The sequence below is a fragment of the Polyodon spathula genome, chromosome 17 (assembly GCF_017654505.1).
Source record: "Polyodon spathula isolate WHYD16114869_AA chromosome 17, ASM1765450v1, whole genome shotgun sequence".
Classification (NCBI taxonomy): domain Eukaryota; kingdom Metazoa; phylum Chordata; class Actinopteri; order Acipenseriformes; family Polyodontidae; genus Polyodon; species Polyodon spathula.
In genome coordinates this window covers 20422157-20440426 of record NC_054550.1, presented here as the reverse complement: position 1 = coordinate 20440426, position 18270 = coordinate 20422157, and the positions used below count along the sequence as shown (strand labels likewise).

Below are 18270 nucleotides of genomic sequence, written 5' to 3'. Positions count from 1 at the left end.
GTTGCATTCTGTATGATGTAAACCAGTACAGTTCAGCTGCAGGTCTTTCCCACATGCTTCTTTCCCACACCTTGACTTTTTATCTTGTTTTATTTGAACCCTTTGGGAGTAAACATTAATTGGATCAGGTTTTTTTTTTGCGTGTTTTGTAAAAACATTAAAAATAATGTATGTAATGTTAAATGTGTTTTTTTTTTTGCCTTGCCATATATTAAAGGAACATTTTTGTTACAGTTGCAAACCCAGAAGCAGAGTTGTCTTTTTTTTCCCCCACATCTGTTAGTCAACTCCAGTTTTACTGTGTCTACTCTGAAGAAACCAAACTGCAGCAAATCTGAGATCAGTTTCTAGTGGGGACAGAACAGAGAGCAAAACTGCATTACTTACTCCCGGATTTGAACTAGAAGTAGTAAAGAAATGAGTATCAGGGATACAAGGAAAACAATAATTGGAAACCAAACAACATCAGTGATACATCAGTGAGAAAATGGTTTAGTTTCGCACCCCCTATTTATTTACTTTGTAGAATAGTGTGACTCGGCAGGTTGCATTAGTGACATAAGAATACTATATATAGAAAACACTGGGAACACAAAAGCAACAATGACTCCTACAAGAGCTGAAGAAGCTTCAACATGACAGTGTGAACAATAGCCTGAAGAACACTGATGTCAGAAATACTCAGCACCCTTATACATGCGTACCATAGTAAAAGCATAGCAAAGCACAATAAAGTACAGTTAAAGCATAGGTAAGCATTGTAAAGCATAGCAAAGTATGGCAAAGCAAAAACATGGCAAACTATGGAAAACATGACAAGCATGGAAAAATCCTATAAGGGCAAAGAAAACAAGAAATAAATGAATTGGAGAGCTAATTCAGGTAGATATGCCCCCCAAAAAATCTGCATATCTGAAAAACTAGCAAAGAAACAAAATATCTGTCAATAGAAGATACAAGTGATAATGCTAATATGGGGGAAGAACATGCATTTTTAATCCTTGGTTGACACTTCTAAGGAGAGCAAGTGTTTTGTGCTTCAGATAGATGTAAGGGGTGCTTTGTTTCCCTACATGTTGTCAATAAAACACTCACTAGCCATGTTTCTCACAATATCTATACTAGAAGTCTCTCTCAATGTCTTTAATGGCACTTTATTTTAGTATTTCTAATTGTAAATCACTGTTTGCTAAACATGAAAAACCCAGAAATGACTGGGGGCCACAGGGTGATCCTATAATCACCTTTATTACTCAAGCATTTTCAATGACTTAGTTTTTCACCCTGTCTATCCTATAACAAAACTCACTGAATCACTTTATACAGACTAGATGTACCCACAGCAACTTTGAAATATCGTAGCTGTCCAAATGAATGTGTTCCTCTTTAGATTCCCTGCTGGCTTTGTCAAAGCATACCTGTGGGGGGGTGCAAGCCAGACAGAATAGCAGGTGTACAGTTTAACAGGGTCACTCTCAAGTCACCAGGGGCCACACATGAGCCCCGTGGGAACAGTTATGAAAACCACTTCCCTAAATAACATATCAGAATTCAGGAGTCAAGACAAGGAGCAGTACAGTCTCAATACAAGTCAGAACCCAACAGTTTATTTGGTCACTACAACATATTATGGGCTTGCTCATCCCACCAACAATGATTCTAACCTAGTCTTCTATAAGTCAGGGAAAGGTATTGTACATATATTACATGCATAGTAGTTCTGTGTTCCATAGTAGTATTGTGCTTTGAACAATTCTTAACAATGACTAACATATACAGTAGTGTGCCCATTTATTAGAACACCTCAGAGTTTGTTATTTATGTCCTTTATACCTACCTGCATGAAAACCTTTGGGTGTGAGAATTTATTTCAATTTTCATTCAGTAATCAGTAATATAGAAACAATAGGCACTCGTGTGAAAGTGTTAGACCACACTGTGCTTTAATTAGACATCTTAAACAACTTAGAAAACGTCTCACGTATGATACCATTTGTGGCAATATGTCCCTTTTTTCTTACTATTTTAAATCAATCACACATGCGGCCTATTAAAGTCATCAATTAGACAACCACTAATATCCCAATTTTGACAATTTTCAGTTAAAGTAGTTTAATATCATATGCACAACAAATCAAAACAACAGAAGCAGTGGGGTGGACTAGTACATGTGCACACTACTGTATATATGTAATTGTTGTCTAATTACATAGTCTATAGTCAACTAAATAATAATAATAATAATAATAATAATAATAATTAAATAATAATAATAAAAAGAGAGCTGTACAGTGCATTTTTTCAATAGAAAAGAGATAAAAAAATACAAAGCAGCTCTCCTTAGTTCTTGTCTGTTTAGCAGTGTTGATGCTCTGGAATGAATAAAATCAACAGCCTCCGGTAGCCTTTCAAATTTTGCTGTGCCCCGTCGACAAATTCCTTTGCTGTACTCTTTAGTAAGAGAAGATTGTTTTTGTAACCTAGCAACTTTGGTAGGAACCACTTCCTGACTGCCACAGGAAGATGTTCAGGTACTGAAGTGAAAAACATGAAAGTGATACTCTGGTTGCAGGCTGAGTCATCAGGCAGTCCTGTGTAATTCCCACAGTCTTGAAGCTTTTTTTCAGTCAAGGTTGTGCGTGTGGTAGTCTTTGTAGATCAGGGGGCTAGTTCAGGTATTTTTTACCGAGCTATGTGCTGGCAAGCCAAGTTCCAGGCTGTACAAGCTCCCTGCTGGAGCAGGTGAGGTTGGACCTCAAGAATGAGCTGCAATCCTCCACGTCGACATCTTTGGAGATAGTAAACATGCAAGCCCAACAGGGCTTCTTTGTAAATGAGCATGCAGGCAGAAAGGACTGCCCATTAGAACTATATTCAAATACTGTACAGTACATACATTTCAATCTCAAACAAAGGATGGATTTGGTTAACATTTATGACATCAATAAAACAGTGGATCTCTGTGGCATCTCTGTATTAATCTTGCTAGTATTTTTCCCAATACACTTGAAATACAGTGAAAACAGAGATCCCCGATTAGCAGAGCTAGGACATTTAGAACAGTGGTATCAAAATCACTCACCCTACCTTGTACCCTGCATGTATTATATTTTTGTTGTCCAAAAACAGTACACCAGATACTATTGAGACAGAGCCCCCCCCCCCCCAGTTTTAATACCATTATACAGCATATTATAGTTCAAATGCAGAAAAAGAAATGTGTATTACTTTTTTATTCACATAGATAGCCAGGCTATTCATCTGACACTGCAGTAGTCAAGACAAGCTTTCTTCTCAAGCGTACAACAAGCTTTTTAACTCTCCAAGCAAAGCCATGAGAAGGTGTCATAAGAGTAAATATCGTCAAATATCATTATCCCCTTACCCTTTTACAATGGTTCAGATCAATTGTATTGGTTCTTATTCCATGTGATTTTGTGTGTTTCTTGTTTCACGTTTTGATTAGTCTGTGTATTGCAAAACACAGCCAGGTGTCTTTACAATACAAAGAGACTTTGGATGAAGTTTCCTTTTGTTTGCTGGCAATACACTGCTATGCACGAGATGCTGCTGCCAATTAATTTATTATCTGGTCTAGCCTTCATTAAGAATGCATACTGTAGGACAATAAACTCTTTCCTTTTTTTTTTTTTTTTTTTTTTTTTTTTTTTTTAAGTGCCCCTCAGAGGGTTTAAAGGGCTTCCTTTAACAATAAGTTTAGTTTTTCGTTCCCCAATGTTGATAAGAAACTGATCATTCTGTGCCACGGAATAGAAAGAAAAACTAACCAAAAAAAAAAAAAAAAAAAGTTGGAACTGCAGACCTTTGGTGAGAATGCTCAGTGTTGAGGGTCACTTGTACATTTTGAGCACTTTTGTCATTTTCTTAACTGTTAATAACTAGATTGATAACAAACCTGTTTCGCTACTTGTTACTGGTTAGTTAGAAGGTTAATATTTGTTTAAGGCTTTTTTTAAAAGTTATTTTGAATATTTATAAGCTGGTTACTCTATTTTAACTAACAGAAAACGAACACTTGTAACCATGTTAATAAGCCATGTCAACAACAAAGGCCCTGAAGAAGAAATGACTGTATAAACCTTGGTTCTGAGGTGAGCAGTTACCATCCCACAGGTAGATGCTCTTTAGAATCTACCAGGTCTTTACAATCTTTACAAACTCGCTTTAACACGTTATCTGTTGTGCACTGTTATTCACTATATAGGTCGAAAACTGGCAGCTTTATTAGCCCCACCCCTTTGACCAGCTGCTTCCTCTATTGACTGACATGCTTTTCAGCCACTAACACAATAGCTGTAATTGCAATATATACAGTATACAATAAAAAATGCTCTCTATCTATGAATGTGAGTTGTGAGCTAAAGCATGATATTGTACTGTGGAGGCAGGCAGGTATGTATTAGAATTAGCAGGGCTGTATCTCTCATCTTTAACTGAATAGTTTTGCACTGCACTGACAAGTCAGGTTTTTAAGCCCTTCTTTGCGACAGCCTCACAGTCATGTACTAAACGCTCCTCTTTTATTAAACACTCAGTGTAGAGATGATGAGATGATTGAGGGCGAATGGAAAGAGTTTCAAAATGTGTTATTCTCTTTCCCACATGTCATTCATTTTCAGTTTCCAGTTCTTGTTTGTTTTTCATCGCATCATTTGAGACTTCTTTTTAACCCATTAAGTAACCAATCATTTTCAGTTTTAGGCTATTTTTGCAGAATTAACAGTTACATTAAGAGTTAACTTTTGCAGTTAATACAATTAGTTATCATTACAATGTAGTTAAAGAGAAAAATTAAATACTGGCAATGGGTAGATGCTAGTTAACACTCCAAAAATTACAAAGCAGCCTGTCCTCAAATGTGGATAATGGCAATGAATGGGTTAAGTTTAAGTTCAGGTTGGTTCATAGCCAAAGCCTAGCTGCTGAAGACAATTCTAAGAAGCCTAAGTCCAGTATTTTCAAAAATGATTTAGTATTTAATAACATATAAAAAAGAAAGTGTTCTTTCCAAGTTTCAACTTGTGCCCTAAAAATAACAAAACTTTCTTCGCGTTTAGCATTATACACACCGACAACCCACTATAAATACAGAACCTTCTGTGCAGTAGGTGAAGTTCGAATATGGAGGCGTCAAAGTGAACATAAACCTTGGAAAACTTAAGCAGAAAAATTATCGAAAAATGCCTATTAATCAGGGCTAAGAAAATAAGCCATGGTATACAAACTGTGTTTAATTCTACTTGCCAGAAAGGAGTGATGTGTGTGTGATAACACTAGTAGAAGTTAACCCTAAAACTCTAACAACTATGAAAAGTTTTCAATTCTCTTAGATCAACAAGGATTCAAATGAAAACCCAACAAATGAAAAACAAATAAATGACCCCCAGAGGAATCTCATTTATCTACACTTTGACATCAGTGTCATGGTGAGCCCCCTAGTGGAGTAGCATGGTGCTGCGCTGCTCTCTCTGTACAGAGGGAGGAGGGGCAGGGGGAGGGGAGACTGTAAACTGGCTCTGGGTTTCACTACCCCCCCTCCAGCCCCTCCCTGGATGCCCCACCCCTGCTGGGCTGTGACTGGAGGCTGCTCTCTTCTATTGATTGGCTCTTCGCTCTATCAGGAGGACTGCATCATGCCTGTCAAGCGCTTGCCTGTCAATGACTTTCCCTGGAAAGAGAAAGAACAGTGCGTTTTTACCAATACAGCAGTATTATATTTTGAGTTCAGAAACAGCCATATTTATTGCTAAACATTGTTTTGATTCTTATTTTGCCAGGTTATTGGTGCACTCCTGATGAGTCAACTATTTATTGTCAGCGTTTTAAGTCCCTTTAAAGCAGTAGTCCTCAAAGTAATTTGGGCACTGCCTTCCTGCTACATTTACAGTATGTATATATTAAGAGTTTTTATGGGAGTTATTCTTGGCTCACTCCGATAAGACCAAATCTCAGGCAGTAATTGTGCGTGCTGCGCCTATTCTTTAAATAATTTATATAAAATATGCACTGCAAATATTTTTAAATAACATGTTTACACAGATAACCATGAATAAACTAAAATAAGATAGATAGTCTTGCTTTGTTTCAATTTAGCAAATTCGTCAACACTACTGTTTTAAAGATCGCTTATCTCCAGTACAATTATCAGAGAAAGTGGATTTGTAACAATCTATTGTACTACAGTGTTTATATATATATATATAATATATATATATATATATATATATATATATATATATATATATATATATATATATATATATAATTAAATTCTAAATACTGAAATGCATTATTTTTCTCAATAACAGTCGGCGCAATTCAGTGCTTACTCGGCATATTAACACATCACCTCTGCTCACGAATGATTGGACAGCTGTCAGATCTTTCACTTTCTCACTGGGTACTCACTCGCCTGTTTGCTTATGATTGGACAGCTGCGTAAAACCTGTCATATATTTGTCTCTCCTATTGGTTAAACTTACTGTCAGTACCTGAAACAAACACACAGTTTATCCCACCCAGCTAACTTATGATTGGGCTACTGCAGAGAAAATGCAGATATTCAGTTGGTTGATCGTATCGCAGAGGCCCTTCAGGAAAAAAAATAAAAATAAATGTCGAGTACATACAAGCACAGCATAAGCGAGCAGCACTGTCAACAGACTGCTGTGACGCTTTTGTTGGAAAACGTGTTTAAAGCTTTATTTATTTTCCCACACCACGACCCACCAGAAATGTGTTCACAACCCATAATTTAAAAACAGCTGCTGCGGGCACAATGGCCTGGCTTCGCGGGCACCACTTTGAGGACCACTGCTTTAAAGTGATATTCAATCTGTTGGGTTGTATTTGTAAAGTGGATGATTGATTATCTATTCAGGGACATTAAGAGCAAGCAAGAGGTCTGAGTGGGGTACAATGGGCCACAACAGCCCTGCCCCAAGCCCAACACACCAGCAAGGTTTTTCATTTTCTATGTGGCCATACATACCAGCGCTTACCCTTTGCTTCAATACGCCTCCAATGGTCAACTAGCATTACACACTTAGTAAGATGCTATATGTGTACTGAAATATTGCACCCTTGTAAGATTCAAACACATTTCTCTATCACTCTGCTGACAGGATGTCTGTATTGCTCTAGTGAGACAGGCCTATCCCCTCGCGCTGCAGAGTGGTGATGTCCGTGCCAGTGCAAGAGCATTGCATTTCCCCATCAGTTTGGATTGGCATGAGGCATTAGAGACACAGTGAGAGATGCTAAGTCTCCCATTGCAGTGAGAATGCACCACAGCTAGCATCAGTATTTGTCTAGCCTGTATAAAGACTATAATCTGTCTGAACTGAAGAAAAATTTCTTATTTGATTTGTTCTTATTTTAAGTTGTCTCGCAAAAACTCTATAGTAACTGCGGATAGTTGTATTGATGTTGTAATTGCGACTGGCTGGGTGGATGCAGTCATAATAGAGAATACAATATTTCTGTTCTACAGAGCCAGTCATTGGAGCATTTGTGTTATTTTCTGCCTCACATGTCAGTAGTCACTACGCCATCTAGTGGTGAGTGACCAATATAAATTACAAAATCTGAACAAAGCTTTACAGGCTCTGCCTTGCCTCAGCTATGCAAAACTAGAAACCGGAGTAGAACATTTTAGTGAACAAGGTGGAGATGGGGAGGGGGTTATAGGTTACTGGTTAATTGGGGGAGTAATGTGTTGTGTGGTGGGACTGTACCTCCTCAGGAATCTGTTTAAAACTCTCTAGAGGACAGCATAGTATACTTTATTAAACCATTAGATATAATTTAGAAATGTATCAGTGATTATTGAAGATCGGTGCAAATAATTCAAGATAAGGCAAATAAGCGTATCTGCTTCTATTCACTGGAAATGCTAATCTTGATGGATTTTTTCTTTTTTTTGGAGGGTGGGGAAAGCAAATTTTAAAAAGGCTACCATTTGGAGCACATCTTCATTGAGTAACACCCTGACCCCCGAGTACAGCTCGCTATCACAGTGCCGTTTGAAAAGGTACTCACCACACTACGAGTGAATTTCTCTAGGGAAGTTCGGCGTCCCTGCTCGTTCTCAAGCTTTGAGGAGAAGATTAGGGGAGAGACAACAAAGGGAAGGTCAGCTGGACGCAGTGAAACTCAGGGGTGCACAGTGACCACAGCCTATCACTGAGGGGACTATGAGAGCAGAGAGGGGAAAGGTACAAGCCTGCACTGAATTGCTGCTGAAATCAGGCAGAGCACATTTGTAATTAGTATGCAGCAGTTAGCAGCCTAAAGATCATTAGTTTGTGTACTCACTTATGTGTGCTGGGTCAATGGTTAGTGGTATTGAGAAAAAGCAATACAACCACAATGTTATCAAGCAACAGCGATGAACCCTCATTATGCAGCAGGCACAGTCAGCTGCACATGGCTGAGGAACTGGCAAAATAGCATGCCTATGACTCCCCCTGCTAACTGACAGGAGCTTTCAGTACAATAGTATATACTGGGTTTGTGCAAAACCTAGAAGGAAAATACATAAGCATGCCAACAGGAAATTGTAACTAGGAGACGTTTTACTTTTCAATAGCTTCCTGTTGGAAGCTGTTGTCTGCTTGTGTTTCCTGAGGTCAATTTCATCATCACTTTTCTTACTGGTGACTCGTTGGCTGTTACTCTGCACAGTGAAAGATCTCAGCACAGTGAAAGACTCAATCCCAGTTGCTTCTCACCATCCTACTGGGGTTTTCACAAATTTTAGACAGGATTAAAAGCCAATGACTTTACCACCCGGAGTCTGCACCCTGCACATCAAGAAATGGACTTTTGAGGCTACTGTATGCTGTATGTGTGTCTAACATCCCTTCTCTTGCAGTTCTGAAGACTGCTATGAATATGCAAACTTGATTCCAATATATGGTGAACTGATGACCGCAGCTGCATTTCATAGATGCCCGATGTTGCATAGTAACTACACAGAGTAACAAACCTGTACTTAATCTTCTGTTAAATTATTGAATAAATGTACTGTACTTAGATCAAAATAACAACATCGGCACGTCCCATTCTCACTACAACAGAATGGTGTGTTAAGTGCATGAAGCAAATATGAACTTTTAACGACAGTGTAACTCCTTGTGGTTAATGTTAATGTTTTGAAATGAAGTGTGACCTGAAGTGAACAATATTTAGCTCATTATTCTCTTGTGGGAGAAGGACAGGCATGTAGGGTTTAATTGACAGTTCAAACTGACACACACCCACCAGTGACAGCCTCTCCGAGTCACCAGAAACACATACACAATGCAATCGAGGGAAGACAAGCAGCGGAATGGTTCCAACAGGAAGATATTGAAAAGAAAAAGAAGTTCTGAACATACTTCCATATCTAATATAGTAAATACTTTGAGACTCTTCTTTAGGATCTGTTTAAAATACATACAGTGGCTTGCGAAAGTATTGACCCCCCCCTTGGCATTTTTCCTATTTTGTTGCCTTACAACCTGGAATTAAAATGGATTTTTGGGGGGTTTGTATCATTTGATTTGCACAACATGCCTACCACTTTGAAGATGCTAAATATTCTTTATTGTGAAACAAACAAGAAATAAGACAAAAAAACAGAAAACTTGAGCGTGCATAAGTATTCACCCCCCCAAAGTCAATACTTTGTAGAACCAACTTTTACAGCAATTACAGCTGCAAGTCTCGTGGGGTATGTATCTATAAGCTTGGCACATTTAGCCGCTGGGATTTTTGTCCATTCTTCAAGGCAAAACTGCTCCAGCTCCTTCAAGTTGGATGGGTTCCGCTGGTGTACAGCAATTTTAAGTCATACCCCAGATTCTCAATTGGATTGAGGTCTGGGCTTTGACTAGGCCATTCCAAGACATTTAAATGTTTCCCCTTAAACCACTCGAGTGTTGCTTTAGCAGTACGGTTAGGGTCATTGTCCTGCTGGAAGGTGAACCTCCGTCCCAGTCTCAAATCTCTGGAAGACTAAAACAGGTTTCCCTCAAAAATTTCCCTGTATTTAGCGCCATCCATCATTCCTTCAATTCTGACCAGTTTCCCAGTCCCTGACGATGAAAAACATCCCCACAGCATGATGCTGCCACTACCATGCTTCACTGTGGGGATGGTGTTCTTGGGGTGATGAGAGGTGTTGGGTTTGCGCCAGACATACCGTTTTCCTTGATGGCCAAAAAGCTCAATTTTAATCTCATCTAGAGGTACTAAGTACCTTCTTCCATATGTTTGGGGAGTCTCCCACATGCCTTTTGGCAAACACCAAACGTGTTTGCTTATTTTTTTCTTTAAGCAATGGCTTTTTTCTGGCCACTCTTCCGTAAAGCCCAGCTCTGTGGAGTGTACGGCTTAAAGTGGTCCTATGGACAGATACTCCAATCTCCGCTATGGAGCTTTGCAGCTCCTTCAGGGTTATCTATGGTCTCTTTGTTGCCTCTCTGATTAATGCCCTCCTTGCCTGGTCTGTGAGTTTTGGTGGATGGCCTTCTCTTGCCAGGTTTATTGTGGTGCCATATTCTTTCCATTTTTTAATAATAGCTTTAATGGTACGCCGTGGGATGTTCAAAGTTTCGGATAATTTTTTTTATAAACCAACCCTGATCTGTACTTCTCCACAACTTTGTCCCTGACCTATTTGGAGAGCTCCTTGGTCTTCATGGTGCTGCTTGCTTGGTGGTGCTCCTTACTTAGTGGTGTTGCAGACTCTGGGGCCTTTTGGAACAGGTGTATATATACTGAGATCACGTGACAGATCATGTGATGCTTAGATCGCACACAGGTGGACACTAATTATGTGACTTCTGAAGGTAATTGGTTGCACCAAATCTTACTTAGAGGCTTAATAGCAAAGGGGGTGAATACATATGCACGCACCACTTTTCCGTTATTTTTTAGAATTTTTTGAAACAAGTTATTTTTTTCATTTCACTTCACCAATTTGGACTATTTTGTGTATGTCCATTACATGAAATCCAAATAAAAATCCATTTTAATTCCAGGTTGTAAGGCAACAAAATAGGAAAAATGCCAAGGGGGGTCAATACGTTCGCAAGTCACTGTATATAAATGTGTTATTAAAAGTTTTGATGATTATTAACAAGGAATAATAGTTAATAATTGAACATTGTGATAAAACATTACTTGTGCAAAGATTCATGCCATGTTATGAATAGGATTTTCTGTTAAAACTGATAAAACGTGATTAAACTCCACCCCAAGGAAAATAATTGGATTGTATTGAAGAAGCAACTGTGAAAGAACTATAAATGTATCCTCCATCTTCTGATTCTAATCTGCATTTTGTCTGCATAGAGATTGTTCTTTCATGCTTAGAAATAAAACTGTATACAAGATAGAACCTACAGCTTATAACCAATTAATCCAGAATTTTATTAAAACTGAAAATAAATATTTTAAAAAATACACTGAAATGAAAAAACTCTGTAAAAACCAAAAAAAAAAAAAAAAAAAAAAAAGGAAACTAGTTCTATGATAATTATAAATGCTTGAGTTTCGGTAAACATTCTTATAAAGCTGCATTGCTGAAACTATTATTATTATTATTGTTAATGGTCTAACATAATTTATAACCTATTTATATATGCATTATAGACTTTAAACAGAAGTATTACCACTATATTTGTGTATAAATCTTAGTTATTTCATTAGCTGTACATCCACATATTCTTCCTTGGGGAGACCCTATGCAGGTGTAACATCAATTAAATTCCAGGAGGCTCTATAACTCTGTACCCCATGAACGGGAGGGGTCCGCTTGGGTAACGCAACCCTCATTATGCATTAATGCATTGCTAACCTCAGCAAAATAAAACCACTGCTGTGTTAAAGAGCTAAGCATACTTAATAAATACCAATAAATCAATAAATTCACTTATTTCCTTTGAAGCAAGTATTTGGGTCTCACAAGGTAAGCTTCACAGTAGGAGTCAATTGCACTGTGTACTGAGTTCCAATACCTACTGAACAGGAAGAAATCTTTCGGTTGAAATTGGCTAAGCACATCTGAATAATGTTGCTATGGTAGAGAGTGACAGGGAGATGGCTCTTAAAGGCCTGTCCACTCAGCAGGGGGTTAAGTTTTATAAGGAGCCACCTTCTTTTTGGCCAGCAGCAGGTCCTGGTAGGTGCTGGAGCGGAGGAAGCGTGCATAGCTGTCACTTTTCATCAGCTTGTAGATGTGTTCCTGGAACAGACAGAGAGTAGGCAGTCAGACAGGACAGGGAATCAGTGCTGGAAGAGGATGCAGAGAGAGCACAGCAACCCAGAAACAGACAGGAGAGACCAGGCTGCCATAGAGGTACATGGGAACGTGAGGACAGCAGCACACTGGGGATTAACAACAGTACAATGCAGAATAAACAAGGTGCAACTAAGCCGTGTTCTCACCCACGTGTCATTCACGCTGTTTTGTTTCCATTTTTCATTACATCCTTGACATTTATTTTAAAAAATGATCTCATTATGGTTGTTTTTCTTGCTTTCCTCAGATGGGTCCATTTGTTTTTTTGACACAGTACTAAAATATCAATGTGGAAAGCATATTGGACAATATTTCACCCACACTATAATTATCAGCCACAAGAGGGAGACATTGGCTTGTTTGCATTACTGAACACTGATGTGAGAAAGGGGTGCAGGAAATTAGAAAGATGAGAAATAACAGCCCTTTTAGGATTGTGATGATTTGTTTTTGGATATGTTTTCACAGACCCAGAATAGCACTAGCGCTGGATTTGCTAATGTTACCTTTGGCACGGCAGCCCAAGAATAATAAAACCAGCCTAATGGCTCTGGAGTTACCAATGCATTTCATACTTGGCTGGCTCCCCTAAGAGTCAAATTACATATTTTAACACTGTCGATATGTTACCATTAAGTAGGTTAGCACCAGGATTCTACAGATATTACTGAATGTAACTACTGAATGGAAAGTTGACAAATCAATCTTGAGATGTATTTTAACATGCTGGACACATTCAGTAAAAACTGAACTATAGCTTTTTTACAAATGTACAAGTCTATAACTATCAAGGCCCTTGCACATACAGAAGAAAGAAGCGATGCTCCCTGGTGGCGGCAGTGGGAATGGCTGCACTGACCTGGGCGTCCTCAAAGCTGTATCTCCCTGGGTCCTTCATGTTCTGGCTGGTCCGCTCGTAGCTGTGGGAGTCCAGGTTAATGGCGCTGGGGGCCCCGGGGGCCAGGAACTCTTGCCAGATCTCTTGAACCCGAGCTGAGACGGCCTGTAGGGGGCGGCGCTTCAAATCCTGCACTGCCAGCCAGAACCTGCAGGGGGCGAGGATGCCCTACTGAGGATATCCTACTGCACTCCCTTCCCAGTATCTCCACGCTAAGCACTAGGCCGCTGCCTCCCTTCCTGTTACTCAGCTCTAACCACTAACCCTACACTGCCTCCTCCCCAGTTCCTCAGCTCTAACAACTAGGCAACTGTTTCCTTCACAAAACTCATCTCTTACCACTAGACCACATTGTTTCCCTCCCTCCCTCATCTCTAAGCACTAGACCACACTGCCTTCCTTCCAGTCGCTCAGCTCCAAGCACTAGACCATACTACCTTCCTCCCAGTCCCTCAGCTCTAAAGACAAGTGGATTCAGTCACTGTCTGTATGCAGTTCTGTCACACACTACCTGAGGTTCTCAGAGCTGAATTCTGACTCCACGAACTTGAGGAACTGGTCCCGCCCCACAGGATCCATGAGCGTCTCGTCCAATGAGAAGCCCCACCTCTTCACCCTCTGCTGGCCAGGTTCCTTGCTTTAAACACCAGGGGAAGACAGAGAGTGCAGACAGTGTTAGACAATGAATGTTTGTGTTGCATGGCCATGTTCCTAAACTATGAAACACCATGGTCAAATTGCAGATCAGAATAACCTTTGCTTTCACCATTATTACATATAGTCACAGCTCACTAGCTCTGGGTACTTCTGACAGATTGGTATCTATTACAATCCTATACTGTGTTTGTATTTGGATGGCTTTGGGAAGAGTGAGTTTATTCCAGGTGTCAGATGGAAGGGTTTATAGAGGTGCTTGCATTGTATTGGATAGATCTGGAAGCATGCTGCATGCAAGCAGACTCTGTATTAGTCATTATAAGGGCTAGTTTACATAAATAGTTGAAATTACATTTACCATGGTTAACCACTGCAAGCCCACATTTTGTCCTTTGTATGGCCCCACAGTCAAGCCATGTCCAAAAACTTGACCTCATAGAAATGGCAAACGTGACCATGGTGTCTCTAAGAAAGAGCACCCATGCTTCCTATTCACAAAACTTTAAGGACTGTTTTAAAGAATATTTTGTCAAGCACTGTTTTTTTTTTTTATGTAAACTCAAACTTGCAGCTCATTAAATCCTTCAATTGTTGGAGAGAAGAACTAGCAAAATAAGCAATGTTTAACCTCTTCAAAAAACAGTCCTTAAAATAGTCTAGAGTTTTGTGAATAGGGTCCTCTATTACACAAGAGATCAGTAAAGTCGAGGATTCTGTTTGAGCCCTTAGCTTCTAAGGAGCCATGTCAATCTTGTTCTTTGATACTGACTGCAGCATCATACATGTACTCGGAAATCAGTTCCTTAGAAAAAAAAAAAACACAAAGGAAAACCAATAAAGATGCAGGGGTTTAATTAAATTAAATTTTTTCACACAGAATGACTGTTTTAAAAGTTTTTCCAATGCTGGTTGAGCTACTAGATTGGAATGGTAAAAAAAAATATTCTAGTTTCTTTATGAATTTAGTTCTGAATAAAATACGTTTCCACAGAATGAAGTGTAAAAAACTGATAGTCGCTCATGGTCACTCTTTCTGTAGTGGTTTCTTTGAAATATTCAATGTTTTTGTTCCTTTTTCCTCACCCATGAGTTGTCTGCCTGTGCTAGTGTTCCACTGTAGTGTATCAACAATACAATATAAACTGTATACACTCTGACAAAGGGTTTAGATGCTAAAGAACAAGTTGCTGGGCAGGGTTTAGCAGCAAAGCAAAAAACAAGAGAAAAAAGTTTCAGTAACGCTAAGAAATAAACAAAGTTCTCACCACAAGACAATCTGCCTCTCTACCAGTCCTTCGACTCTTACCACAAGGCTACACTGTCTCCCTCCTAGTCCCTCAGCTCTAACTACTAGGCTGCACTGCCTCTCTCCCGGTCCCTCAACTCTATCCATAAGGCCACATCGCCTCCTTCCCAGTCACTCGGCTCTAACCACTAGGCCACACTGCCTCCCTCCCAGTCTCTTGGCTCGTATGGCATCATATAGTAGTTTTATTAAAATCTAAAGACTGAAATATTGTAGTAGCCTTCGAATTACATTTTATAACAGTGTTTACCTTTTTCGTTTTGCAATCACTACCTGACCAGAAACATTTGATGTGCACAAAAACAGCTAAGTCAGAATAAAGGCACCTGCCGTATAAAGTTAAACTACCATATTAATTTAATTTATTTGATTGATTATTTCTCTATCAACAGGATATACATGTGGTGTTAGAGGGTCTAGATCTGTACAGAAAACACAAGTAGAATGACACTGAAATAGGTTCGTTGATTTTTTCCATGAAGTTTAGTTCTTTATAGATTGTCACAGAAGAGCTCCACCCATTATTGAACCTTGGCAATAAGTACCATGACACTTGATGCTAAATACTTGTCATTTTTCCTTTTGTATAATAAGATGGAGCTGCAGTCTCCATCTGCAGAGATGATACCAGTTTGATCTCTGCAGAAGGAAATACAGGACTGATTTCATATTGATTTCAACTCAATTCCATGTGGCATATTAAAGAACATTACACACACATGCATACTTGCCAACATTTGGAAGCTGGTCAGCGGGATGCTCATCTCTGGGGGAGGGGGGTGGGGGGTTTCAAACACATCATGGGAGGAGTCAAAAAACTCATCATATAATAAACGTATCCCCCCCAACTCAACACAACCATCATGACAGTAAAAATAGACATAATGAAGCGCTCTTACCATTCTATAAATTAGTGATCAGGAGACATGTCAGCCGCACAGTGTGTGATTTCACTCTACTGTGCAGAATTTTTTTTTTCTGTGGATAAATAACGGGACTTTCTTCCTATGCATTGGGACGCAAGACATTCGCCAGGAAATCGGGTCTGTCCCGATCATATAGGGACTGTTGGCATGTATTCACATGACAGGTAAGAAGGGGCTTGTTTACAGACTGTAAAATATGAATTAAATATATTTGCGATTAAGAAAAAAAAAAAGAATATCAGCCAGCTGTACGCTATCAATGAAATATTGACACGATTGACAGAGAACCTATGAGGTGCTTTAAGAGACAGAGTACTGCTTGCTACACTGAGAGAATACAAACTTAGAGTGAGACGGGAGGTACTGGCCACATTCAAGCCAGCTGGGGGCGCTCTGCAATGCAGGCGTATTGTTAGTACAGCTTGTGACCAGCTGTTTGCCAGGGGTGCCTGTCAAACAAAAAGTAGTAATCCCTCTGTCTCTGTGTATTCTACCAGCGGATCCCATCCCATTTTACAGTGTGAATTTCAACTACTGCACACGCTTTACTAAAGTAGTGCTTCCAGCTTGTGAGCCACGGCTGGTACTGTGGACACACACTGCAGCAAGGCTGTTTCATTGTGGTGGTTTAAAATAGATGTTTGTTATTAATTGAAGCACTTATATCAGCCTTCGTTATAAATGTAGATAGTAGCCAGTGACTTACCTCCCTTGAAAAGCACAATTACAGCCCTTTATAGAAGCACAACTGTTCACACTGCCAATAACAAAAATAAACACTGTCAATGTTACCCTCTAGCGGTTGCTGAACAGCAGGCTCCATTACCTGGCCTCCAGCTCCCAGAATGTGGTGTCATCGCTGATCCATGGGTTAGATGGGTCAGGCATCGTCAAAAAGGGATCGAAGTCCAGGAACTGCTCTGTGTACGTCATCAAACTGACAGACAAGGAGTGAGCAGCTAACATTCAGTCCATGCATCGTTACACAGCTATTACTAACGAACATACATTAATAACAACATGTAACTCTCAAATCTGTGTTTTATATGAGTAAAATAGAAAAGAATGGTAATGACCTAATTAACGATGCATGCTTGATTCTAAAACTAACTTCGATTGAATTTCTAGCTATAATTGAAGTCAACCTTATTCATTTATTTAAACATGAAATCACTGAGCATCTGTACATCTGCAATTAAAATGTAAGAGGCAATATTTAATAGTTCAAATAATATTTTACTTAATGCCTGCAGAAATGAATTTTGTAAAGCCATGTGGATTTTTTTTTAATTTTATTTTTGCATTTCCTAAACACATGTACATATTTTAGGACCTGAAATTGAAATGTTTGGTTTATGTCTGCATTTACTATTTTTGCTACTGCTCAGCTTGCTACCCCTGTGCTAGAAGCCAATATTCAGTGTTAACATTAGTCCTGTCAGAGTAGTCCTTCAAGTCTTATATTACTTAAGACATATATATATATATATATATATATATATATATATATATATATATATATATATATATATATATATATATATATATATATATATATATATATATATATATATATATATAAACAAACAAACACCTTACCTTAATTGAAACACTGATAAGATATTTAGTAACACAAAAAACGAGAATTTCTCTAATTTTGATATTTATTTAAAGACATTATGTCTCCCCAAAGTCTGTCACAGGAATTTACAGACCCACTCACCTTTCAGCTACTTTGGACATTTTCATACAGTGCCTGTCCAGCTGTGTATTTAGAAAGGTGATCTGGGGGAAAAAAAGCCAGCTGACACTAGAGAATGGGAAAGTCGAATTGCAGGTCAAGTTACAATATTGCATGTTAAAACCTAGATGTGATTTTATGAAGTCTGTACAGAGTATTTTGGCTTTCACCGAGGGGTGAAGCTATTACAGTATTACACTTCGATGCATTTTTTCATAAGATGAACTCAGGCCACCTGAACCTAAACTAAGGAAAATAGATTTATTTTATTTTTTTTTTTTACTAGGCAAACTTTTCTTTTTATTTTATTGTATATACTGAAACACAAACAAATTATTCCTGATAACACATTTTCACATTGAATCTAATTTTGATGTTACAGCTGTACAAACTCCAACTGGAATTTCTATTGGTACAATTGGATGCAATCAG

At 38.8% G+C, this 18270-nt stretch overlaps 1 protein-coding gene across 3 annotated transcripts in view; it reads right to left on the bottom strand.

The window, feature by feature from the left end:
* Window positions 1–384: 384 nt before the first annotated feature.
* The window catches only part of LOC121330112 (regulator of G-protein signaling 6-like), a 163256-nt gene continuing 145370 nt past the window's right edge, over window positions 385–18270 (bottom strand). The window contains exons 12-18 of one of the 3 annotated variants that reach the window (XM_041276383.1): window positions 17821–17882; window positions 16924–17034; window positions 13720–13845; window positions 13170–13356; window positions 12164–12253; window positions 8062–8115; window positions 386–5689 (exon numbers count right to left, since the gene is read on the bottom strand). In XM_041276383.1, coding sequence (XP_041132317.1) covers window positions 5639–5689; window positions 8062–8115; window positions 12164–12253; window positions 13170–13356; window positions 13720–13845; window positions 16924–17034; window positions 17821–17882 — 681 coding nt within the window. In that variant the 3' untranslated portion in view covers window positions 386–5638. Of the gene's footprint in view, window positions 5690–8061; window positions 8120–12163; window positions 12254–13169; window positions 13357–13719; window positions 13846–16923; window positions 17035–17820; window positions 17883–18270 lie in introns of all 3 variants that reach the window. The other 2 variants (XM_041276384.1, XM_041276386.1) reach the window with 2 other exon arrangements.